Below are 25,854 nucleotides of genomic sequence, written 5' to 3'. Positions count from 1 at the left end.
GCTTCAACGTGTCAAACAAATATTCAATCAACAATCAGGTAAATAGAAGTATTAGACTGGCCTTGAAATCAGCAGATACCTCATATTAAAGGACTCTGATGGAGGTCAGGGTCAAACAGACTCGATCAGGAGGGCATCCCCACATATCAGCCACCTGTTTAAGGTGCGGTCATCGTAACAAGGTAATGTGATGAAAGAGCAGCCTGCCAGCCACAACACTGGGACACCCACTCGCACTGTGGTCACAACCAGGTTACGGCTGCAGCCGCAGCGTCACTCATATTGTAGGATTTTAGCCTGATATTCAGACTGAATTTTTTTGTCACTTCATTGTTCAGTATGACATCGTTTTCATAGCTACATCCAGTCCATCATCATATTTGCACCTTCAATACTAATACAATACAATACAATACAATACTACTGCTGATCTCATCATGACATTTTTGTTGTTTCTTCCTTTTTTGTTTTCTGTTGCTATTTTCTGCCTCTGGCACAGGAAAATTGCAGCCCTGTTCTTGTTTTACCAACTGTAGCAACAGCTGTACAAGTTACCAATCCCAGCAAGTCAGGCAATTTAAAAAAAACAACTGTCTTCGGATTACGATTTAGTGTAATGTAGTATAACTGATTTCATACGTGAGCTTTCTGTACTTGTAAAAGACATACAAAATCCCTTCTGGATGGACGTCCCATTCAGTCTGATGCTCTGATTCTCTGGAGGACGGCAGAGCTGCTGATGATGCAGGTGTTCATCAGCTCAGGTAACTCCACCGATCCTGAGTCTTTCAACACTGCAGCATCACTAAAGGACATCCAGCGCTGAGTGCTGGTTAGGGCGATGGCAGGTCATGAAACTCTTTCTTTCTGTCTGAGCGGCCTCCCAGGAGGAGCAGACAGAGTTTTGCTTCCTGTTGGAGTCCTCCTCCAGGGCAGACTGGCTCAGCGATCCTGCTGTCAACCGGACCATCATCTAACACTGCAGAGGTCTGACTGGGCCGCAGACAATAACAGTCTGGAATTCTGTGTGTCTACAGCTATTAATGTGCACTTCACTGATATTGAATTGCTTATCAGGAGCTTGTTCACTTGTGTGTGTGCATGTGTGATAATGATGATGCACTTGCACAGTGGCAAGAAGTGGACCAAAGGCCATTTTCCACATAGTAAGTTTAAAACAGTGACAAGTTATGCATTCTTTTAAGAAATACGCATGAAAATTACACTGAAAGTGACAAAAAACTGAAAAGTCTGCGAGACATGTGTGCATGGTATAAACTCCTGATGTGAAACTATGACAATTACTGCCTACAATAATGATGGTATAACAACACATGTGACTTTACTATGCATGAAATATCACCCAATATTACATTACAAGAGACTGCGTTGCAATATATCACAATATAGACTATTTGTTCCTCCCCTACTCATGCGCAACTGTAAAGGGTGTGAAAATACACAGTCTTATCTAAAATTAGCCTGTGAAAAAAATATGTTTGCACACCCTGTCATGAAGAATTCAGTAAACTGAACAGACACTTGCATCACTACTTATAAGACATATTATCTCTGTAATGACACATGACATCAAGTTATGCTTTAAACCCATGGCTGCTGAATCACTCCAAGTGTTTCCAAGTGCTGGAGCCAAACCATAAAATACACCGAGGGGCAGTTAGCATGACAGGACCTCAATGGAAAACACGCATGACCTTATCCAAAATTCATATTTAATGGGAACAAGAATCTTAATGGGGTCAAGCCTTCAGATATGAACTTTTAGAGCCATAACACCATCAGCACACAGGATGAACCTTTTATCATCCAGGAACCTGAATCTGGATTTTAACCTATTTATAGTCTTGTGTTCTAACTTCCTGTGGTCATTGTGATGTCACAGTCAAGAGTCCAAGCAGATTATCAGCAGAAAACTATCTGTGGAAGTCTGTTGTAGCTGGATAACACTGGAAATTAGGTATATTTGAAACAGAGAAGCCTTTTGAGCAGGGTTTGACTATGTTGCAGGGCATGATTGCTGACTGACACAGTCAGGTTTTTAAGTGAACAAACCTCCACCAAATGACCGTCTGTGATTGGTTTAAAAGAGTCACATGAGAAACCTCAAACAACCCTTTCTCCTCTTTGAAGTTGTGGCCACCATGTTTCCTCTCAGTTACGCTGCTTCTCAACGCTCTCCCACAACTGCCACTGACACGGTGCACGTTATCAAAGACCACTGGCACTGCATTTTACTGCACCACACCTCCAAGTTCAAGTTCATCTTTATGTACAACCACCTTGACCCTCAAGGCTACAAATTCACTGGTGACAATACTGAAAGAAGGCAGCGACAAACAATTCAGTAATTATCATAATGGATAAGCAGCTTGAGTCATATGGTTCAACAGAGCGAGTGAAAGGACTGACAGACGCTTACAGAATCCACCTCGCACGGCATGAACTGATATCCTGTATGTGTCAATAGATTTACTAGACAGATAAACATGCTCTGCCCATTGTGTCCTTTTGTTCATTAACAGACACGTATCATAATCCCTTATCCACCTTCAGGGTTCAATGAGCGTCCTGTGAATGGAATTAAAACAAAATAAAGCACTAAAGGTGGATAAAAATGATCATTCTCTACGTTAAAAAAGTATCACACATCTTTATGAAGCAACTTTGAGGTGTTAAAACTGAAGTACAGCTGAGAGGCGCTTTCTTCCTCGTAGTTTAGCCTGATAACTAAATGTTGCAGGCCTACAGTCACCAGCTTCTTGTGTCTACAGGTCACATCACTCGTGGCATGTTTTACTGACAGCAAAAAAAAATGACGTTTGATTCAGTGCAACGAGCTCCAAATGAAGTGGACCTGGTAGCCCTGAAAAGTGGATATTTATATATCGTAGTTGGCCTGCATTTACGTTAGCCACGTTACTCATCGTTGGACTGTTGCCCGTTTAGATCATGGGGCCAATAAAAAAAACAATGTTTAAAATGCTATTTATATGAGGGAGTGACGCTCTCTTATTGCACACGTACAGAAACAAATAAAAGGTTGCAAACACACCAGTTACACGGAGCTAGCAATGCTAGCTACCCTTAGCTGAATTAATCGGAAGGCTATGTAGCTAGTGGTGGCTGACTCGTCCGCCCTGGATCTCTCTGCCCTTTACCCAAAGCTAACGTGCACACTATTAACGTCTTACAGCTGCTTTAACGGAATAATATCCCGAGTCCAACACAATCAAAAACATTTATTTAACAGCCCAACATCGAAAAATATGAAGGTACTTGTCACAACTTATGCACATAGTCCGAGGCCCACCGTGGCCCGCTACAAGGCTAACGAGATCCATTATCGGACGCGGTGCTATTTAGCTCTACCGGGCAGATTTCAGTGTTCTCCGTGTAACTTTGCAATGAACCAGCCATGTTACAGGGACCACCAGCATTCCAAGTTGAGATTACAGACGTCGAACCAGATCTAAGACCAAACGTACAACGTTGCACAGACCCTTTACATAACTGTTGACCTAACGTCCTATTTGTCGTGTGATGGACAATTACCGATGCGGCGCATTCAGCCTCCCTGTCAAATCTGTAGATCCATTATCGGACAATCGTTTCCATTTGCCTTATAATGTTTTACCCCGTATCGGGCATTTACGACAATTTCAAGCACAACCACAACAATAATACACGATAAGATAATCCGGACTAAGTTTAATAGCTGTTCGGGAGTTTCTAAAATGCCACAATAGCTTAAAAACACGCTAAACATCCAAGTACTCGTTTAAACGGACGCTCTGAACAGATATCCAACAGACACTGGACTGTAGGCTAGCTAACGTTACGTAGCTAACGTTATTAAGAGGTGAGACTAGCCGTTGCACAAACAGTGAAATGCATTTGAAAATATGTTTAGAACGAGCGTGGAGTCCGTGGTTCAGAATTTTCAGGTAAACGGAAACAAGCGGGTCAGACGGGGACGTGTCCGATGATGGACGCATGTTCCTTAGCTCCCCGGTCTCTCCAGACAAAGACAGGAGCTAGCCTGCTGAGCTAACCCCCAGGATAGCTAGCAGGCTATCCCGCGTTTAAAAAAGTGGATCCAAATCCCACCAAGGAAGCCAAATTCAACGTGGTCACTTACCCCGTTTGAAATCCCTATCCGACCAATGTTCATGTACACTCCATATGCTCCGATAATCCCAGTGAAACAGTTGAGACAAGCTCCCAAACTGGTGGATTGAACAGGCAGACCAGTCAACGTGCTCCCAGTTCACTGGACCGCAGCCATCATACGGTCACATCCCGGAGAAAACTGGAAAACAGCGGGAAACATCGACATTTTGGAGTCAGTTCTCGGGCCTAGACGAAAATAAAACTAATCCTGGGTATTCCATGACTGGATGTGATATTCCCAGAGTGTCCACATCAACGTTATCCCCGTTCACAGACACACAGACAGCAACGGACAGACAAACAGCACTGTGGGGCTAAATGGCTGTTAGATACAATGCAGCCAAACCCCGGATCGCTGGATCAATGGAGTCACTGGACCTGGACTGGCTCCCCTGGAGTCGAGTCACTGACTGGACCTGGATTCAGTGGACGGAAGTCACGACTGGATTCTTATCACCAGCAGGGGTGGAAATATTCAGATCCTGTTCATAAGGTGAGTAAAGTACTAATACCACACAGTAAAAATACTCTATTACAAGTTAAAGTTCCCATTCTGGATCAATCTGCTGTTTATTTCCTCCATTAATCGATCGATCGTTTGGTTTGGAAACACTGTGAAATAGAAATGTGGTGACGATGAGGCCAAAGTGACGCCTTCGATCATTCAGAGGAAAAGCAGCAAATCAAACATCTGAGAAGCGGAAACATCAAATGATTTTATAGATGATCATTCATTTTCTGTCATTTCACTAATCAACTAATCAATTCAGATGTACTTGTACATTTTCTTAAGAGTAGTGTGCAAAAATCTTAATTTCTAACTAGTTATTAAATCTATCAGATAAATGTAGCTGAGTAAAAAGTACAATATTTACCTGTGAACTGTAGTGGAGTGGAAAGCGGCATGAGAAGAAAATGTCCAAGTCCAAGTAACTCAAATGTGTGCTTGAGTACAGTACTTGAGTAGATGTACTTAGTTACATTCCAACACTACATACTGCTGCATCAGACTGTCCGTTACTCTAAATACAACATAATTCCATCCATCCATCCATTATCTATACACCGCTGAATCCTTTGCAGGGTCACGGGGGGGCTGGAGCCTATCCCAGCCGTCTCTCGGGCGAAGGCAAGCCAGCCTACCACAGGGCTACACATAGAGACAGACAACCAAGCACACTGCTCATTCACACCTATGGGCAATTTAGAATTATCAATTAACCTCAGCATGTTTTTGGACTGTGGGAGGAAGCCGGAGAACCCGATGAAAACCCACGCTGCACAGGGAGAACATGCAAACGCTGCTAACCACCGAGCCACCGTGCAGCCCTACAACATAATTAAAAAAATCAATTTCCATTTCACCAAAATCTTCAGCTCCATCAAATTATGTGACGTGTTTGGAGATTTCAGCCACATGGTTTGCTAACCGCAGTATTAAAGCGGAGTAACTGTTTGTTAAGGTCAACATGGGAAAAGTGTCTTAAAGCCACACATATGTTATGATTTACAGTGAAGTTTTAAGGCAAAGTTCAGTTTGTACCATTTAGTGCAGTTATTTGCAGCGCAGACATGTTTGTTCTGAGGGTTTGACTGCTCGGACACTTATTTAACAGAGAAAGGAAGTTGCTGTAGATGTTACTGCATACTTCTGTGCCTGCAGAAGAAGAAAAAGTGAATGAAGGTATGCTAGCTGTTGCTAAAGCTGGACGGGAGGAGAGAGAATGAAGCTGCCTTCTTGAGTTTCCCATGTGCTCTCTGTAATACCACAGTCAAAGCCTGTGTGAGATGTGTAGGCTCTGCTAACACAAAAACAAATGCAAAGGACCCACAGTGTGCAGCTGAACTGTGTAAAGACATCTTTAGAGCGTGTGGTCTGATTAGAGCTGCAGTTCTGAACGTTTGCTCGTAGCCCATGAACCTTAAACTGCAGTAATGTGAACAGCTCGCTCACACTGAACTCGAATGTCAATCAATATCTCAGATTTGAGGAAAATGATGATTTTCTCCAGTGGCTGATCTATAAGTTCTAAGAATAGAACGACCTTTTGCTCAACGTAAACCATCTGCACATTATACAGTGTATAACATGTACATGTACTATGTACATGTACTACATCTGCATCTGAGCGTATTCAGAGGCTGGATGTTAAATGTGTAATGAAAAACAGTCTGAAACAACTTGTTTTCAATACAAAGACTGGATTCATATGGAAACACTGAGAATGTATCTACAGTACTACCATGAAATACAACATATATGAAATAAAATACTCTCTCACACACACACACAATGTCTGGCCTGATGTGGCGCTGCTCTGTGTTATCTGTGGGTGTTTAAAAATCGTCAATGATTCTGTGTAAACTGCCGAAAGAAGTCACAAGTCCAAACTCCTCCGAGACCTTTGAAACACACGCACACACAAACAGAGTGGTTACCCCGGCAACAAGGATTTGATAATGCTGCCTTTGACATGGCATCACTGTCTGTATCTTATATCCCTCATACACACTAACACACACACGCACACATACACAAACACTCAGTTGTTAGTTCAACAGGTAAGAGTGGTGTGTGTGTGTGTGTGTGTGTGTGTGTGTACTTTCCCTCTGATTACACTTTTAACGAGTATCTCCTGCAGAAGGGGAGAGCGCTGCAGTCACATCTTTATTTGAATCGTCTGTCCAGAGCGCCAGAGGAGTAAAGACGGAGTGATGAAGAATAAAGGAGGAGTAACGGAGGAGTAATCCTGCTCTCACATCAGATGAACTCTCTCCTTCGGCTGTCACACTGAAATGTTTATGTCAGGCCTTATGGATACACATTGATTACTTATCAATAGCTTCGCTGCCCCGCTCATCCATCACATCATTTGTCCCGTTTCAAAGGCCCCTCCAGACAAACGCACATTTCTTAGAGTCCAGTTTGGAGGATCAATGCGAAAGACTTGGACCAACTGCTCCATTTTTCTTTCGAGCCAAGCGATCAGTGTGGCTTTAGGGACGGCAATGTGTCCACTGCTCTAATCCAGAACAACACTGGCGGTAACTGGGTAGATTGTCGCGAAAAATGTTCATGGTCCCCAGAGGATGAATCCTACTGACTTCAGGGAATACGACCTGTCCTCGACTGCAACCAGCAGGTCGATATTCTGAGTTCAGAATAAAATATCTCAACAACCTTCGGATGGGTTGTCATGAGCTTTGGTTCAGACATTCGTTTTCTCCTGAGGATGACTCATAAGAACTTTGATGATGCTCTGACGCCATCAGCAGCTCAGCTGTTTAATGTGTCTAACACACACTATGACCAAATACCTGCAGAACTAATGACATTCCCATCAGCCTCAGCTCTACTTTGTGTTTATTGCTAATTAGCAAAGTTAGCATGCTAACATGTTAAACTATGATGGTGAACTGGTAAACATTACATGTACCTGCTGAACAGACGCATATTAGCATTGTCGCTGTGAGCATGCTGCTGTTAGCATGTAGCTGAAATGCCAGCTTTACAGCCTGGCTAACTGGAGACTCTTGGCAGACCCCTGAACAGCTCAGAATGGCCCATGGATGTTTTACAGGAACTGGATACTGAACTCCACCCTGCGCTCAATCATACCAATATCTGAAAAAAAAACTTTGGTGTCGTGGCCACTGCACATGTGCAGTAATGTCTCTTTTCCCGGCCCCTGGATGGTCCCACAGATGTTACATCAACCACATTAATCTACAAAATACAACGAATGACTACGTCTTCATGATTTAAAGACTTGTCGGGAGTTTAAGGTGTGCTGTCAACAGTTTTACAGACGTCTCTGTCGGAATGAAAGTTTATGGGAAAATTACTTTTTGGGTTGCAGGGGATTTTTTTATTGCAGTTTGCCACCGGGGCAAATCACAAGTGTGTGTTTGTGTGTTAACGTGTGTGGGAAGAGGTGATTGACAAGTTAATCACTTGCCACCTGAAATTAGAATGTAAATCAATCAGGAGTCTGTCTGCATGGTAATTTAGAGTGGCGGTCCACAATGACGTCATAGACTGGAGACTGGAGGACTGAGTAAACACTGATCAGATGTCAAAAACACTCGATCAATGACTCCGATTACTTTCACATCAATGACTTTCTCACACTCACACAAAGACGTCAGAGACACAAAATAAAAGAGGAAGTACTGTCTTCATTATCCACTCTGGTCATAAATCGCTGAGGCTCTCCCCTCTCTCTCCCTCTTTCTCCTCCACTCCCCCACAATGTCTCTCGTCCTTCTGTCTCTCCCCACTGTAGAGCATAATAAGCAGACTTCAAAATAAATGGATTCCCCACAGTGTTAAATCACAGCAAGAGAAGAGAACACACACCCACACACACACTCAGTGGCAAAACATGCTCAATTAATCCTGCACACACACACACACACACACACACACACACACATGCACACACACATGCACACACACACCCACTCAGTAGCAAAACATGCTCAATTAATCCTGCACACACGCACACACAGACACACACGCACAGACACAAACACTCACACACAGACACACACACATGCACTCACACAGACTCAGGTGCGCACGTACACACACACACACACACACACACACACACACACACACACACTCAGTGGCAAAACATGCCCAATTAATCCTGCACACACGCACACACAGACACAAACACTTGCACTCACACACTCACGCACGCACACACACACATGCACAGACACAAACACACACATGCACACAGGCACACACACTCACACACACAAAAATGAGTGTTTTTTATTTTTCTAGTCCTTTCTGACCTGCCTCTGTTCAGCCTCCTTCCACTGAGACCAGCTCCGACTCATAGATCACCTGTGTTACAATTAAACAAGTGCAAGAGAAGCTGAAGGTCACAATGCTCAGACAACCAACTTTACATGATAGAAGAAGAAGAAGAAGAACGAGAAGAAAAACTCTCTACATTTTTCTCTTGTAGATGTCCAAAGCAACTGGTTTTGTTTTTCTTCTTTCTTCTTCTTTGACATTTATTGGCTGTTGTTGACCAACTGGTTTTGTGTCCAGTGACCTCTACTTCTTCTACTCTGTTTATAACAGCCATGCGTAATGTAGCCTATACTGCCACCTTCTGATGAAACTGCGTGTTGTGCAGCGTAGTTCATTTGCGCTGCACCTTATTCACTTTTTTTTTTTTTGCAACATTTCAGAAGTTTGAGAGTGGAAACATGGGATGTGACGTGGCGGCGCTGTGGTTACGGTTTGGTTAGGTTTAGTGAAAGATGATGGTGTGGGTTAGGGGACCTTCATCATCATGGTTACAGTAATAATGGTTGTGGTTAGCTGCAGCATTCTCCTGTGCCTGATGTTTTGTCCAGCCTGACCTCCTCCTCGCTGCATCACCTGACTTCCTGCTTTGCTCCCTCTACAACCACCAGAGGGCGCTGTCCCTCAAATATAAACATGTTTTGTTGTGTTTGTTGTTCTTGGGAAGACGGGAAGCATCTTTTCTGAAGGGACACTCTGAACATTGAGCAAAGCAGTTGGAGCCTGTGTGGAACTAACTTTAGCTTCGACTTTTAATTTCAGGAGCAGAAAATGCATCAGAATCTTAGATCTTCATCTGCATACCAGGTCAATGCTAACTGTATGCAGCTCCGTCAGAGCTGAGCTAAAGATTGATGGCTGAGTTTTGAAGCTGTATATTTGATCTACAGCTTCTTCCTCAGCTGTATTGAGTTTATGAAATCCATAAGGCCACCTGAAGGCAGCAGGACAGACGTGTGTTCATCTGCAGCCTTTAATAGAAGAAGGCTAAAGGGTGAAGCCATTATGCACAATGTTCCACCATGTTTACCTCCAGTAAATCAAGCAGGCTGCTGCAAGAAAACACATGTGTGACTAATCCACCAGACTCTGGTTTGAGGACAGAAACGAGTGCGGTGCATCCAGCCGACCTTTTCTCAGACTATGAGGAAACGTGCTGATCTGATTGGTGTTACAGTCAGCGGACGCTTCATGACAGTGTGACGTCCATCCATATGTTACTGCTTTAATTGTAATTGCATTGTGTCAGATGTCAGATTGGACTGAGGAGGCATCGGGGAAGCTATGACTCACTGTGAAATGGATGACAGAGGTTTGGCTTTACACCAGCTACACCTGCCAAGAAACACCACCCTCTCCGGAGCGAGTGGCCTGGCTTTTCTCCGTCCGTTTGTTTGTCTGTGAGCTTGTCTGTCGTCATTATTTCCGTCTCTGGCCTGCAGGAAGGTTGAAGTTTAGCTCCGTCGTGTTTCATCTCTCGTGCATCACTGCTGCAGGCTGCACTACACCCTGCTGTTAATATCACACATTTATTCTTTAATTAATTTCATTTGAGAGAATGAGACAGAGGAACAGTGAAAAAGACAGAACACACAGAAAAAAACATCAATGATTCGTTGATATAACGACACTACATATAAATATTTTCAGATATTTTAAGGCACATAAAAAGCTGCATGGTTTTTTATTTGGTCGCTCTGAGTATTTAATGAGTCACTTTTCCGTCTATATGCTCGACATCACACCTGTTATCGTGTCAAACAGTGAAGGAAGCTGACACTGACACCGACAGGAGGAACAACTGAGTGTCAGGTTGCTGGTTCCAATCCCACATCAGATGCACGGCGCCCTCCACAGCTCAGCAGGGAACTGCAGGACAGACATGTGATTATGTCACACGCAGTGGATGTCTCCCAGACAAGCTCATGTTCAAGCACTGGTCCGGTCCTTCGGTGGTAATTAAACACGAGTGATTCAAAGAGAAAACACAGAACTAGACTGATAGATAAATAAATAGAAATTAAATATCATGGGCCTCATCCATAAAGGTTCAGATCAGAGTAAGTAATCAGAGTAATGTAACTCTACCACTGTAACGGTCAAACGCTAACTTAGAGATGACAGTTTTTTCTGATTGAGTTACACATTACATGTTGGTTGAAACGCTCTTTATTATTACTGTTTGTTTTTATTATAAGAAGTCAAATGTTCCTTTTTTCTGAAATTGTTTCTGAGTCCAGGCTGTTCACTCTCAGCGTTCCCAGTTTGTTCCCAGTTTGTTCCCAGTTAGTTCCCAGTTCCTGGTGTTACAGTATTACTCAATATTTCAATTTTGGCACTTAGGTGGTTTTCCAGCCAATCAGTGTCCAGGAAACTTTGAATGCATTTAATTTGAGTGTGTGTGCATGCCTCCTCAGCTCAGTAATAATTAATGGGAACTTTATCTGGCTGCAATGAGATAAAGAGGGGTACATCTCCATGGCGACAACCCCCCAGGCGTGCAAACACGCACCCACCCACCCACACACACTTCCTGCTGGGTTGGACTGAGCGCTTGTGAATGAGTGAATGTGAGATCTTGATCAGCGGTGCAGCATGCACAGGTCCTACCAGCCCTTAAAGCCCGTCACAAACCGCTACCTGCAGCAGCGATGGGACCAGAACAACTACGAAAACCACCGCAGAAAGGTAGGGGGATGAAGGTGGAGGTGGAGCACTGCTGCGTTGTTGGAGATGAAGACTGGTGGGGCTGCAGCTGGTTTGGAGGGTTGGAGGATTAGTTAAGGTGTAGGAATGAAGGTGTAGTGACAGTTTAATGGGTTTGAGAAGGCAGGTTGGATGATGAGGGACTCTAGTGGTAGTGGGTACCACTAGGCTAGTGGTAGTGGGATGTTTTGATTGGTGGATTAGAGGAGGAGCGCTGATGAAGAATTGAAGGTTTGCTTATCAAACTTACCAAAAGCCTCTAATCAAAATCCAACATAGTTCACTGCATGTGTGCATTAGAATGAGTCACAGTAAATGAAGGGATAGAAAACACATTGTGTACTTGTGATTCCTGCAGTTACTCTGTTGGTTAAAGCTGTATTAACTGTTTTTTGGCCACTTGGGGGCAGCAACATACTTATAATGTCATTGTTAACAGTGTCCCCATCCAGCAGCCACAGAGCAACATTTGTTTCCACCTGATGGACGTCAGTCCACTTTTATAATAATAATTTCATCGGCAGGATCTCACAGTGCTACAAAGTAAAAAAGCAAAAAAGCTAAAGCAAAAAAGAAAAAAAAAATTCACTCACCTGTATTTACCTGTCCAGGTGAACTCCGCCCTGCCAGTAGTGGACAACAAGGGCATGAGGACACCAGCTCACGTCCAGCTCAAACTCAAAAAACTGCAGGTCAGTGGACACACACACACACACACACACTCACAAACACACAAGCTCACAAACACAGATGCACACACACTCTCACACACAGAGACACACTCACAGACACACACTCTCTCTCACACACACACAGACACTCACAGACACACACTCTCTCTCACACACACACAGACACTCACAGACACACACACACACACTCATAGACATACACACACACTCACACACACACAGACACACACACGCACAGATGCACACACACTCACAGACACACACTCTCTCACACACACACACACAGACACTCACAGACACACACAGACACACACACACAGACACAGACACACACAGACACACTCACACACACACACACTAACTAATAACTAATAGTTAAACCTCATTCAGCCTCTAACGTCCTTCTTCTTCTTCTTCTTTCATTTGAATCATGCGAGCGTCGTGTTCGACTGACAGAACGAGGGCTCACCTGATCTTTACGACGTCTAAAACGTCTGAAAGTCTCTGTTTTAACGCTTCGTTTCTATGATTCAGCTGCAGGACGAGCGGCTGTCAACCATTGACAGAGACAACCGTCTCCTGGCCTCCAAACTAGCAGACATCGTCTGCTCTAAAGGCCTGGTGGACCACTGGAACCAGTCCCACCTGAGGAGGTAAGAGCCAGCTGACACACCACACCACGCCCTCATGTCCTGCTCTGTCCTGCCAGGCCACGACGTGTCCTGTCCTGCTACGTCACGTCTGTCCGGCTATGTCCTGTGATCTCATCTAACGCAGTTTTATGTCATGTTATGGCTTGTTATATGTTATAATGATGAAGTGATGTCGTGTCATATCTGGTGATGTCATGTCCTGTCCTCTCATGTCCTGATCCGTCCCGTCTGGTTCGGTCATGTCCTGTTTGCTTTGCGCTGACCTGCTATGTCATGTCACATGATCCTACATCAGGCTCTGTCTTGTGTTGCCCTGTTATGTGACGACATGATGTCATGAAATATGACATCAGATCCCTGTGATGATGATGACACAGCAGCCAGTAAAACACCTGGATATGAACGCGTGCGTTATACACAGATGAAGTTTTTATTTCTCCAAGCAGACGTTTTTATTGTTTAACTTTTTATTTTTCTCAGAGGACATTGTTATCCTGCTGTTTGGTTGTTGTCATGGTGACCCTCACGGACTCTTTCTTGACTCGACATTAAATCCTTCCCGCTCAGGTCTTGACCATCTCTGTGATGATGCCAGTGCACCTTGTTGGACATAAATAATTGATGCGAGCAGTCTCGCTGCGTTAGCGTGTTGAATTATTGAAGTGGGGGTGTGATGGTGTGACAGTCTCTGGTGTTTATCTGCGCTCACTCAGGTTCAGGGTAACTGAAGCTACAATAAATCCAAACTCAAACCTGCAACAACTGATTTTTATGTTCAACTTGTTTTCAGCAGAAACGAGTTGTGAACACAACATCAGGCTGCATGTTGAACTACATGTCGTTTATTTCCACATCCAGCAGTCACGGAGCAACGTGATCATGTTCGTGTCACTTTTGAATGAAACTCTTAGCTCTTTTTTTTGGTCTCAACCAACTCAGGCCCCCGTCTCTTCACACAAGATGCATTCAGGTGCAATACTGAGTGTAGGTCAACCATGTTTTGGCAGCACTCAGAGCCCAACACACAATAACTGTGTTTACGAACATAAAGCGTAAGAAAAAGCACCTGAAGCGTAGAAATACGCATCGGGGTGATTTTATGCGTGTATATGTAGCGTGTAGCGTGAAAGAGCGGAGTCAGACAGGAAGTGGTTTCATCAGTCGGACCGGTTTACCTACTTTATCATTAGCTCGTTAGAAAGTAAATAAAATAAAAAGACAGGCGGGTGGAACTTTTGTCTTCTTTAAATCCACCGCAGCTTTTCTAATAAATTTGCTGTTACATTTTCTATCACTAATTTGCAATTGGTCAATTTTTAACTCTGGTATGTACACTTGTATTCTTGATTGAGAGACTGTTTTTTGTATTAAATGTATTAAAGCAAGAGGAATTGCTTTGCATATTCTGCTGAATTCTCTATAAGAACACTGAATATCAAATTTTTCTTTAAAGGTATTAAAATCTAAGAGATTTCCTTGATTATCCATTATATCTTTAACAAAAGTCACCTTTTAATCGCACCAATCCTGTCTGAATATAGATTTCCTTTTTATCGTAATAGTTCTGTTATTCCACAATGTGGAACTATGTGGAGTAAAATTATGGGAAAATATCATCTTCCAATAGTGCAATACTTGTTTATGAAATTTAGATAACTTCACAGGCAGTTTTGTAGTTTCAAAGTCACATTTTAACACAAAATCCAACCCGCCAATTTTCTTAAAAATACTTCTGGGTATGTGGAACCAAACTGATTCGGTCTGTGACATAAAAGCTTTTATCCAATTTACTTAAAACACTCCTACCATTGATTCAAAGTCCAGTGTATTCAAACCTCCTTTTTTATCATCTTTAACCAATTGTGATTTTTTAACATAATGCGTTTTATTTCTCCATATAAAGCTGTAAATTATGGAGTTTATCTTTTTGATGTTTTTAGGAGTCACATACATTGAGTAATATGGATAAATCAATTTTGATATCCCCTCAGACTTGGATAGTAAATTTCCACCAAAAATGGATAAATCTCTCATTAGCCAGTGGTCATTCATGTACGAATCGATCCGCATTGATCCGCATCGATCCCTGTTTCCTCCTCAGTCTGAACGCTGACAAGAGGAGGGAGGAGCTTCTACTGGTCAGCCGTCAGAATCAGGCCATCTACCAGCGAATCACGTCTCGCCAGTCAGAGTACCGGCGCCAGCTGTGGTTGGATGACTGGGAGAAGGCGAAGCGGCGGCGGGACGATATTTCCCGATACCCCCGAGGGCTGAGGGCAGAGACGCAGGTGACCTCACCATGATTTCCTCACTGGTTGAATCTGAAAGATTCTGATAAGATTCACAAAAAAGACCCAAAAAATCTTCCACTGACTTTTCTGTTCTTTGAAAAACTTTATTTACAATCTGGACCTTTAATAACACTCAATACCCATACATAAGTGTTGTGTCTGTCCCTCAGTTTTGTGTCTGTCCCTCAGTGTTGTGTGTCTGTCCCTCAGTGTTGTGTCTGTCCCTCAGTGTTGTTGTCTGTCCCTCAGTATTGTGTCTGTCCCTGCAGAGGTCAGTATTGTTGTCTGTCCCTCAGTGTTGTGTCTGTCTCTGCAGAGCTCAATATTGTGTGTCTGTCCCTCAGTATTGTGTGTCTGTCTCTGCAGAGCTCAGTATTGTGTGTCTGTCTCTGCAGAGCTCAATATTGTGTGTCTGTCCCTGCAGAGGTCAGTATTGTGTGTCTGTCCCTCAGTGTTGTGTCTGTCCCTCAGTGTTGTGTCTGTCCCTGCAGAGGTCAGTATTGTGTGTCTGTCCCTCAGTATTGTGTGTCTGTCCCTCAGTGTTATGTCTGTCCCTGCAGAGGTCAGTATTGTGTGTCTGTCCCTCAGTGTTGTGTCTGTCCCTGCAGAGGTCTCTCAGGAAGGTGACCTTTGTGGAGGACAGTCAGAGCTGGACGAGCTGCAGCTGCAGCCACACTGACAGAAACCTGAAACAGGAACCAGCGAGATGAAGCTGCTGAATATGAAGAGCGATCGTCGGCCGTCTGCGTCCTCTGGCGCCACCATGAGGATGAAGGACTGGACTTTGTGTTGCCTGCTGACTAAGTTCAGCCTCTCAGAAGTCTCCCCACACTGACTCTGTCCAGCAGTGGCTGATGAAGCGTCCTGTCATGTGATGTCCTGCGGTGTTTAGTGTTTGTCTGATGGAGACGTTTCTGGTGCTCCTGGACGACTGACTGTGAATTAAACCTCTCTCACATCCTGATTCACTTGAATTCTTACTGTTGCCCACATGATGTCAAACATAAACATGTCTCCGTGATCGGTGTCTCACATCTACAGTTAGAATTCTTTTCTTTAAAATGAGGAAGAAATGTGTTCATAAAGAGACCCAGAGAGACCGTGGCTGCTCTGCTCCGGCCTCATCGCCTCAGGTGAGCTTTTCACCTCCAACATGGTTTCATGTCAGTAACTGAATTAAGTCAAATTATCTAATATTTCACTCAAAATCAAAGATAATTAATCTGAAACATTAATGCAGATTCATGTATCAGAGCTGTGTATTTTCTTCTTTCCCATGAATCATCTGACGACCCCTCAGATTTATCTGCTGACCCTTTGGAGGTTCCCGACCCCCAGGTTGGGAACCGCTCCACTAAAGTACCAAACTTTACTGAAGGAGGTCGCTCAGAACACGTCAGCTGACCTCAGCTTGTGCACTGATTCATCAGTACTAATTACCTGATAATGCAAAATGAAATGATATATTACTTTCTGATACTTGAAGTACATTTACACAATGGAGTACTTTCACATTGTGATACTAGTACTTTTACTTGAGTCAACAATCTGAGCACTGCTTCCTTTAAATGTGGTCTATTTCTGTTTCTACTTTGCAGATAAATCAGCTAAAATCACTTCTCTCCAACATTTTGTCAAACAGCTTTCAGAGACACGAAATTTAACGAATTCTACAGCAGAAAGTATTGAAACGTGTTCCTTTGAGACATGAAGGTGTCAGTGCTGCTGCAGTACGCAGAGTAAATATACGTGCTGAGGAAAAGCCCTTTAACGCCGTCGGTCTGTCCCGATGCTCGGCTGGAAGTCTCCTCAGGCCGGGACACCGGACCATCTGGGACCAGTTAGCCAGCGTCTGTGACCGTAAACCAGAGCAGCAAACCGCATTAACAACAATTATTCTGTTCTTTTCAATCTGAGCTTCCACACATTCTTCCACACATTCTTCCACACACACACACACACACACACACTGGGTGGATCCCATTTCTCAAAATCCATGTTTCCCTCACTTGCGTCTTTTCCTTGTGTCTTTGTCCCTCCCACCGGGGATGCATGAGAGGACGCAAGGAAACCACGCAAGGAGAGAAGAAACGAGGAAACATGTTTTATGAGAATTGAGACGTCCTTTCCTCTGAAGCGTCACGTGAAGCGACATCTGTTTCTGATGACGCGACACAGGTGGATCTGCTGCAGTTACCGTCATATTCACACCCCCACCACCCCCCGCCCTCGATATATTTACATTTTATACTTATATTTACATTATTTAAAAAAGTCTCCAGCACTAGCAAATAAATATGAAACACTTTTATTAACACACATGAGAATTAATGAGTTCATTCTTGGCTGGACGCCTCTTCAGGTGAACAGGTGGTCATTTTCTGACCTGAACTTTATCAGCCTCGCTGTGTCTTCTGTCCTGTTCAATGAGACACATTTCAGAGCTGTCAGTGAAGAGAAACCTACGAGCCATGAAACACATTATTTCACTCAGATAACACGCAGAACAAGTGACGAGAGGCCGGTGTGTTAGTGTTAGAACAGGTTGTAGATAAAAGACTGCTGAGTGGAGACAAAACTGGAGACAGATGTTTTAATGTCTGACGCTGAACAGAAATCAGCTGCTGCGGGACTTTTATCCATCAGTAGAAATAACAGCGGTAAACCAAACTCTGTCTCCAGCTCCATCTCTCTCAGGTCTGGGAGGTCCCGTCACTTCTCCACATTTGACAGGATTTCTCTGAATATCTGTAAAGAAATAAGTTTTCCTGCCTGCCGGCCTGCGCACAGTGAGAGGCGGTTGCTAGGCAACGTACGTGTTTACTTTCATTTTGTGTCACTTTATATTGAATGCTTTACTAGTGAGCAGAGTTCTAAGCGGGATAATAGTGAGCTTCCTATCGTCCCTGCTCACTATACATCATCTCTTACATGATTGAAACATGACGGATCCTCATGTTCTTGTATTATCGCTCTTTGGAGAACGTAACGTTCAGTTAGGCTCATCTGAATTACAGCCATTCACTGCAGGATATTTACACTAGCGCACTTTCTCCTCCACCTCGTTCAAACATGTCAGCTGTGGGGGCGGAGTCTTCATACCGTTCAGTTGACAGACTTCCGGGTAGGATGCACTGATGTATCCTCGCTCATAGCTCCTCCGAGGGCCCTCATCGCTCCTCGATCCTCGCTCCTCAGAGCCGCAATTTGCGCTTTGGGACAGCCGGCAATATGGCGGACCAGAAGTACTTCCGGTTCGAGCGAGGAGGGAGGAAACGACAATTTTGAGAAATGAGATCCACCCCATGTGTCGCCTCGAGGCTGAAATACTGAGGCTTTTTTTTCAATATTTATTTATTATTACAATACAATAGGAACATAAAGACATAGAGACATAAAGACACATTTTCTTGTAAGAATTTGAACATTTAGTGCAAAAAACATGTTGCCAAAACGCAAGGGAAATAAGAAAAGAAAAAAAAGGGGGGGGGGGGGGGGGTCCTGATGCATGATTAGATTTATCATATCAGAGATATTTCATTTTAAATTATCTACATAAAGGAGTATGTGAGAAGATTCAAAATCCGGGACATCACTTATTCTAAGTGATAGCCATTTTTTTTATTTTTTTTATTTCTAACCAGAAACTTCTGGACACAGGGCATGAGAAAAACATATGCTCTAAAGTTTCATCTGCTGAATTACAGAATGTCAACTTCAAACTTAAATCTGTTTTTTAAAAATTCTGCAACTGGGTAGACTTTGTGGAGTATCTTAAAGTGGGTTTCTTTAATCTTTGGGGAGATGGGCCACTTAATGTACTTAGAGTGTGCTTTTTCCATCATAGGCACAGTCACCTTATCAGACACTTGAGCTGTAATTCCTCTGTTATAATCATAGAATATTGTAGATTTCAGAGCACCACTAATCACTTTGTTATTACATTTTTATCACTTAAGTTGCAATCATTAATCATCTGTTTTGGCAGTACCGATTCCACATTCGAGTATAGTAGGACATTCTGTATTAATTGAATCAGCAGTAAGGGTATTGCTTTACATATTTTATTATATTCTCTCTGAGTACAATTTCTATCATATTTTTCTAACCAAGCCCTGTAGTCCAGAAGTCTTCCACCAGAATCCATTACATCCTTTACGAACAAAATACCTTTCTCATACCAATCTCTTTGGAAAATCGATTTCCTATTTATGGTGATCACTCTGTTTTTCCATAGAATAGATCCATGAGGGGAGAAATTATGAGTAAATACCATTTTTCCTTAAGACGTACTCACGGAAAAAAGCTAAAATACTGCTTCCTCACTTGGAAACATGTTTAAAGAAAAGCTATTCCATCATATCAAAAAGCCAACAAAAATAAAGATAAGAGATTATGAAGTGACATTAACGGAAACGTATCTTATCTTATCTTAAATGGCCAATTTCACCCAAGGTAAAAGAAATTCAGTTCAAATTAATCAACATTTATCCTGCTGTTGAAACTCTAAGGAAAAGGTTCAATTTTGAAGTAAGTCCGTGTGTTTTCTGTAGGACAGAACACACACTTATTCTTCTCTTGTTCGCTCACAATGCTGTTCTGGAAAGATGTTTATCGATGGTTAAGTATTGGGATTAGCAATTCTTTGAATTTAGGTGATGATTTATATGGACGGTCTGTCAAAAAAGGTGTCCAAAATGGTTGATGGTGAAGTGGCTCCAGAAAGGTCAGAGGGAAAATATTAAACCTCTGTAGAACATTGTGCTTTTTCTTTCTGAAGTTTAAGTGCGACTGTTTTCCCGAGGTCAAAGTTTGATGTCAGTGTGTATATTTTATTATTTCCTGTCAGTACGAATCAGAAAAGCTTTTTTTTTTTTTTTTAAAGACAACAGTCTTTATAGATTAACATATATCTATACTAATTTGTATGTAGTGTTTAATTTGGACACAGCAGGTGTCAGTCTGCTTGTCAGAGCAGGATGTGACAGTGCTATCTGCTATTGGCTGATCTTCAGTGCACCAGGTGTTGTCACCTGTTGATCCTGCAGTTGACAGGAGACGAGGCTAAAGGCAAATACTCGCACCACATACAGTAACATGTGGTTGTATTTTTTCTAAAGAGCTTTACTTTGGGTCGATGAGAAGTTTTAGCTTGGTGCGTTCATGGTTCTAATATTTGATATGAAATGATGGGACCTGTTCCGTTTATGGTTTACAGGGACGTTTTGTATCATAACGTTTTGTCTTTTTTATTCCACATCCAGTTGATTAGCACAGCAGATCACTGATGAAAGAGACTGGAGGAGACTGAAGAGGGTTAAAAAGAGTTTCTGTCTCTGTGTGTTTACATTCCAGCTGTCTGGACTGCTAATCAGCCACAGCAGACATTTAATATTATTAATACACATGGAACAAATTGCTGTGTAAGTTGTTGGGGATAATTATTCCTTTTTACATGATTTATTCAGATTGTTGAGTGAGGTACACTGAAATAGTTCTGGGCTTGCAATTTTATAATACAGTCTTCAATAAAGGTGTAGATTTTTATTTCCATAACCACAGAATGACAGTTTTGACAGAATGTAAATATTTTATTTTGATAGTCAAATGACAATAAATTATAATTCAATGAAAGCCCCAATACAGGGCTAAAGGAATATATCACATCAGTGAAAACATTAATTAGGGACACGGGGCACGCTCCGAGTCACTTATTACTATCCCGTGCGTTTCTTCTTCTTCTTCTTATTATTATTATTATTATTATTATTTTTCATCCTCCTCCAAATTTTCGTCCCTAAACTCAGCCCGCAGCTTTGAGAAAACCCTCGCAAATTATATATCAAAACGTGCGGTTTGATCGGGATCGGTGTGCTATTACTTTTACGACGCGAAAAACTGCGATAAATTTTCCATAAGAATGAATGGGACGGGCGAAAAAAAAAAGACTGAAATTGGAGTTTTTCAAACGTCTGTAGCTCAGGCATACATTCACCGAGAGACTTCATTTAAACTTTAAAATGTAGACCCAAGTCTGGTCTATTGGTGTGTTCATCCACATTTTGATTGGTAGTATAGTTTTTGATCAGTCACTGTTCAATGACAGTGATCGTTTTGAGGGAAATTTTGAGATTATAATGGGTGTGTATTGCGCGGAATGTTCGTGCTAGAGTGGGGGACAGAGTGGCACAGAGTCTAAAAATGATCTGAAAATCTTCTCTTTTTCTCGTCGCTACGGCCACAAATTACACTCTACACGCATAATTTTGTAGATCATTTTGTAGACAAACTTGTCCTCTTTCATGTGATGTCTTCGAAAAAGCTGAGAGACTTACTGAATTTAAATGGTGAGACTTTTTGTGCAGCCAGCTCCCTCCTGCTCTCCCATTGACTCCAATGTAAAAATTCAGAGCTGTTTTGTGAGAAAAGCAGAAATGCCTCCTGTCTTTAGATCGCCATAAAACGAAAAGTTGTTGTCTCAGGAATAAAACGAGATGATATTCGGAATCAGGAAGGTCTCGGGAGTCCGATGATCTATAGTACACTCTGATAGGAGGTACGGTTCTCTCCTGGGGAGGCTTTGTTTAGGAGGTGCGCAGAACCCAAATCTCACTGCATACTGCCTGCTCTCTGCATGCTGCCTGCTTCTAACTGCCCCAAGTTGTCATGGCAACCTCTGAGCTCAACCCACAGGCACAGCTGACAGCAATTCATTAATCAGGGACTGACTACCTCTGATATCTGCTGTTTTCTCAAATTGCAGCCTTTTTCAATTGTCCACTGCTTCGCCATACTTTCTCCTAGAGACTTCATTCAAACTTTAAAACGTAGATAATTTTGTCGGCTCAAACACACCCCGTGTCCCTTTCAAAATTTCCCAGAGGGAATTTTCTAGTTATCCATATTAGGCACATACTGTTGTTCCTTAGATGTAAACTTGTAATCAGGATGTAAATTTCAATCTTATTTTGTTTCAGTTACACTAAATTCATGCAAATGTTATTTCCCAAAATGAAATTATAAATGCTGTTTCAAACCAGGAATACATTTCTGATGGGGAAATACAGCATCTGCATGATTGTGGAAACTGATGTTATGATTTCTAATAATGAGCCCCTGATTCAATGTGTGAAATGAAGACACAGCTGACGGTCTGCAACAGTCCAGCGTTTCTGTGAACACAGTCAGCAGTCTGAGTGAATTTCATCGTTTCCCCTGAACAGTGTTGTCTCCATTAACTGGGGACATGAGAGGATTGTAGATCGTAGTATTTGCAGCAATGCAGTGCAGAACCTGTGAGGCTGCTGTCATCTGTTTGCACCATCATGTCAGTCAGTAAAAAGTGAATGAACACTGCCATCATGTGGAGGCTTTCCAAATAACAACCTGAAAGCAGCATGCTGTTTTATTTTACAACTTCATGAGAACATTAGGAAAAAGTGGAGCATTTAATGTGATTGTTTGATTTTGGTTGACTGAACCTACAAAGATTAGAAGTAAAGCAGACTGAATGGACATGCTGAAACAGACGTGTGTGAACCCGTAGGCTATTTGGTTTTGAAGAGTGTTTCACGTGGAGAATACAGTATGACAATGCATACATGAACATATTGACAACAACATAAGAAACAAAGAAGCTTTGTTGTGCATATGAGGAATAAATTCTGCTGAGTGAAGCTAAACGAACAGAAGTTAATTTTTTGAACATTTCATTTAAAAACTTGATCGTATGTCCTGAACCGAGCCGACACAAAGTGACACGAGGTTCTCCTGGTGTGTCTGGAAGCTCTGGAACAGCTGTCTGTAGGTGTTTTAATCACTGCACACTTGTGAGCTGCAATGATAACACATCTCTGCGTTATTGTCCTTGTTCTGTTTTTTTTCTTTATACTAATATGGACCTATGAGTCTGAAATAAAGTTGAATTGAATTTCAATAATCTGGTGATGTCATGACGCCAAAAGAATCAGTAACAGGTGAATCTTCATTCAATTAAAAACACGCTCTTCCTCAAAATTGAGTGCAGGAACATTTTCACCATACATCCTGATTTCCCTAAATTTGTTCTGTTCACATATTTGTCTTAAAAAAAGTCTTAAGTGCTGTTTAAATGTTCTGTTTCTTTTGCTTTTGCTCTCAGGTGCTCACTGTGAACCAGACACTTAGTGGAATGATGCACAGTGACACTGAGAAACCTGTGATGTACATTTATAGACATTGAAACTGCTGTTTGAAACTTTGAAATCTTTATTTTATAAAAAATGGATGAATGGATATATATATATAAGAGAGGGGTTTTTTTCTTTCTAAAACCAGTCAGCCTTTGGGGACTACTGAGAGCACCCAATTGCTGCCTGGCTTTGAAGAAAGATGGCGAACCGGAGCACCCGGAGAAAACCTCACCACCAGGCAGGTAACACACAAACTCAGAAAGGCTCAGGACCGGGACCGGACCCTCGCTTCTGGTAATGTGGTCACACTGCTGAGGTGGCTGCACGAGCTCAAGTCCTGGGCCAGATCCAGGTATCCTCCTGCTCCGCTCCGTGTGGAGCAGGACTTGAGCTCTTATTGCATTCAATTTGAAGAAAAAAGAAGATTGGAGACATTTTTTCCCTTCAAGATGAATACTGTAATTCACCTAAATGGCACCAACTCTGTTTGATCTGCAGAGTGCAGTGAAGGGCGCACAGATGACTTTGCCCACAGAGGAAAAGAACCTGCGGATGGTGCTGCGTTTTTTTAGGTGTTCTCTGAAAGTGGAGATGATACATTTTTCAACTGCTGGGTCCCTTGTCTTTAAAGCAATCAGCAACATATCTATATCTCTCCACTTGTTGAGCAGGTCCATGAAAATGGCCTCGTCAAGCTTTTTAAAGGTTTTGGGATCGATGTCTTCACCCTTGACTTGGGCCCATGTGCACTCAAGCAGATGCCTAGCAATGTCCTGTGGGTCATCAATGTGAAGGTCCACGTCTGCTCCGCTGAAGATTTTAGTAAACAGTTTCTCAATGAGTACCTGCACACACATTTTGTTTCGGTCTGTCTGTGCTGTTGTGTTCTGGTCGGCAGGTGTCGCTGCAGCTGTTTCCACAACGCTTGTGTTGGTCAGTGTTGGTGTTTGTGGCTCGGTGTCAAACTCCACAAGTCCTTCGATCTCTAGAGGTGCCAGTGGCTCACTGCCCATCAGAGCCAGCGCCACCCTTTGACTGTAGCGTGGAGCCTGACTGTTCATCCACCAGCTCATCATTGACAGGAAAATCCACACTCTGTTCTGTATCTCAGTATTCATGTCAGCAGCCTGGCCAGTTTGTCGCCTGATCGATTCTGCGATTATCTCAGGCTGCTTCCCGTCTGTCACGTAATTATGCAGGAGCTGACTCAGCGCATGTGTGAATACCAGGACTTTCTTTCTGGGAAGCCCTTTGAAAGACCCGGCTCCCAAAGCTTGAACCACATCCCGTTGATTTCCGCCCTGTTCGAGCAGAGAGACGACACCATGTGTGAGAGCCTCGGCTGACTCCCTGCGTTCCACTTTAGCGTCCCCGCGAAATTTGGCCTTCAGCTTTGCCGCCGTGCGTAACGTCAACGCTACAGCAATCCTCTTTGTCAAAAAAGACTTGACCCTGTTACAGAGTTTCTCCTTTTTTCGTCGTCTTTGCTCAACAGCATTTTTCTCGTCTGGAGTCTTAACGGTGTCATTCGTGATCTGAGAAATGTCATCTGCAACAGCTTCAACCTCCAGAGAGGCTTCAGATTTCATCAAATTGTAATCAGTTTCTGGCACGTCACTCACAAGAGGTTCTACCACATCAGTTAGCTCCCCCTCAATGACTTCCTGGACAGATTTACTCGATGCTGTGGCAAGGCTGTGCTGTGATGAGCCCCGCCCTAGGGTCTCCGGGGGTTCTGGTTCTGCTGCTGTGCTGGTCGCCTGCAGGTCAGCGTCAGTGGCTTTGCTCGATGATCTGTCAGGGCTCCCCTCTGATGAGACCTCCTCTAGGTCTCCCTGCCTCTGTCTACGTGGTCGACATGAGCAGAGACTGTCCGTGTTAATCTTGCAGCTCTGGAACATTTTGCAGGCGTGCTCGACCATAGCATTGAGTCTGCTTGGGGGAGTGGGGCGCTGATATACAGGCGATGCGGGCGGCGAAGCAGCGGAGCGGACAGAGTTGACATTTTCTGCAACCTCTTTACTTATGAGGGACGACAAGCGTCCCGGGCTGTCACACCGGTCTGCGTCCTCCACAGACACGGCAAAACTCTGGGGGAGCGTTCGGTCCAGACTGGACTGAACATGCTTCTCAGACAGGGCTACTTTCTCGCTTCGAATAGCCTCCGAGAAGGTTTTGCACACCACAGAAATGATTTCCAGCATCAATTCGGCCATCATCATTTTAGTGGCATGATCAGGGGAGCCTTCTTTCAACAGTTGGCACTGGCTGGTTGTTAACCCTTTCAAAAAGGATTCAACCAGCTGGCGAACTGTCTCC

At 43.1% G+C, this 25,854-nt stretch overlaps 2 protein-coding genes across 5 annotated transcripts in view; one reads left to right on the top strand and one right to left on the bottom strand.

The window, feature by feature from the left end:
* znf609a (zinc finger protein 609a) overlaps positions 1 to 4,504 on the bottom strand; it is a 56,432-nt gene extending 51,928 nt beyond the window's left edge. For all 4 annotated transcript variants that reach the window (XR_006006885.1, XM_041938314.1, XM_041938311.1 and 1 more), the window contains exon 1: positions 4,160 to 4,504. The gene's annotated coding sequence lies outside the window, so the exon portion shown is untranslated. The remainder of the gene's footprint in view (positions 1 to 4,159) is intronic.
* Positions 4,505 to 11,617: 7,113 nt separating this feature from the next.
* On the top strand, positions 11,618 to 16,043 carry si:ch211-284k5.2 (uncharacterized protein CFAP97D2). The gene is made up of 6 exons (XM_041939616.1): positions 11,618 to 11,710; positions 12,340 to 12,420; positions 12,955 to 13,073; positions 15,175 to 15,361; positions 15,836 to 15,857; positions 15,973 to 16,043. Exons 1-6 carry the CDS (start codon positions 11,618 to 11,620, stop codon positions 16,041 to 16,043), a joined length of 573 nt encoding a protein of 190 aa, XP_041795550.1.
* Positions 16,044 to 25,854: the final 9,811 nt, after the last annotated feature.

This window comes from Chelmon rostratus, chromosome 6 (genome assembly GCF_017976325.1).
Source record: "Chelmon rostratus isolate fCheRos1 chromosome 6, fCheRos1.pri, whole genome shotgun sequence".
NCBI classification, from domain to species: Eukaryota; Metazoa; Chordata; class Actinopteri; order Chaetodontiformes; family Chaetodontidae; genus Chelmon; species Chelmon rostratus.
Note: the sequence above shows the minus strand (reverse complement) of the source record. Positions and strands in the feature narration are given on the sequence as shown.

What these genes read in the sequence shown, in the direction of transcription:
- si:ch211-284k5.2 (XM_041939616.1), top strand. Translation starts at nt 11,618, where the DNA reads ATGCACAGGTCCTACCAGCCCTTAAAGCCCGTCACAAACCGCTACCTG. An exon ending in ACGAAAACCACCGCAGAAAG is followed by an intron (nt 11,711 to 12,339) that starts GTAGGGGGATGA and finishes TTACCTGTCCAG; the next exon opens with GTGAACTCCGCCCTGCCAGT. An exon ending in TTGTGTCTGTCCCTGCAGAG is followed by an intron (nt 15,858 to 15,972) that starts GTCAGTATTGTG and finishes CTGTCCCTGCAG; the next exon opens with AGGTCTCTCAGGAAGGTGAC.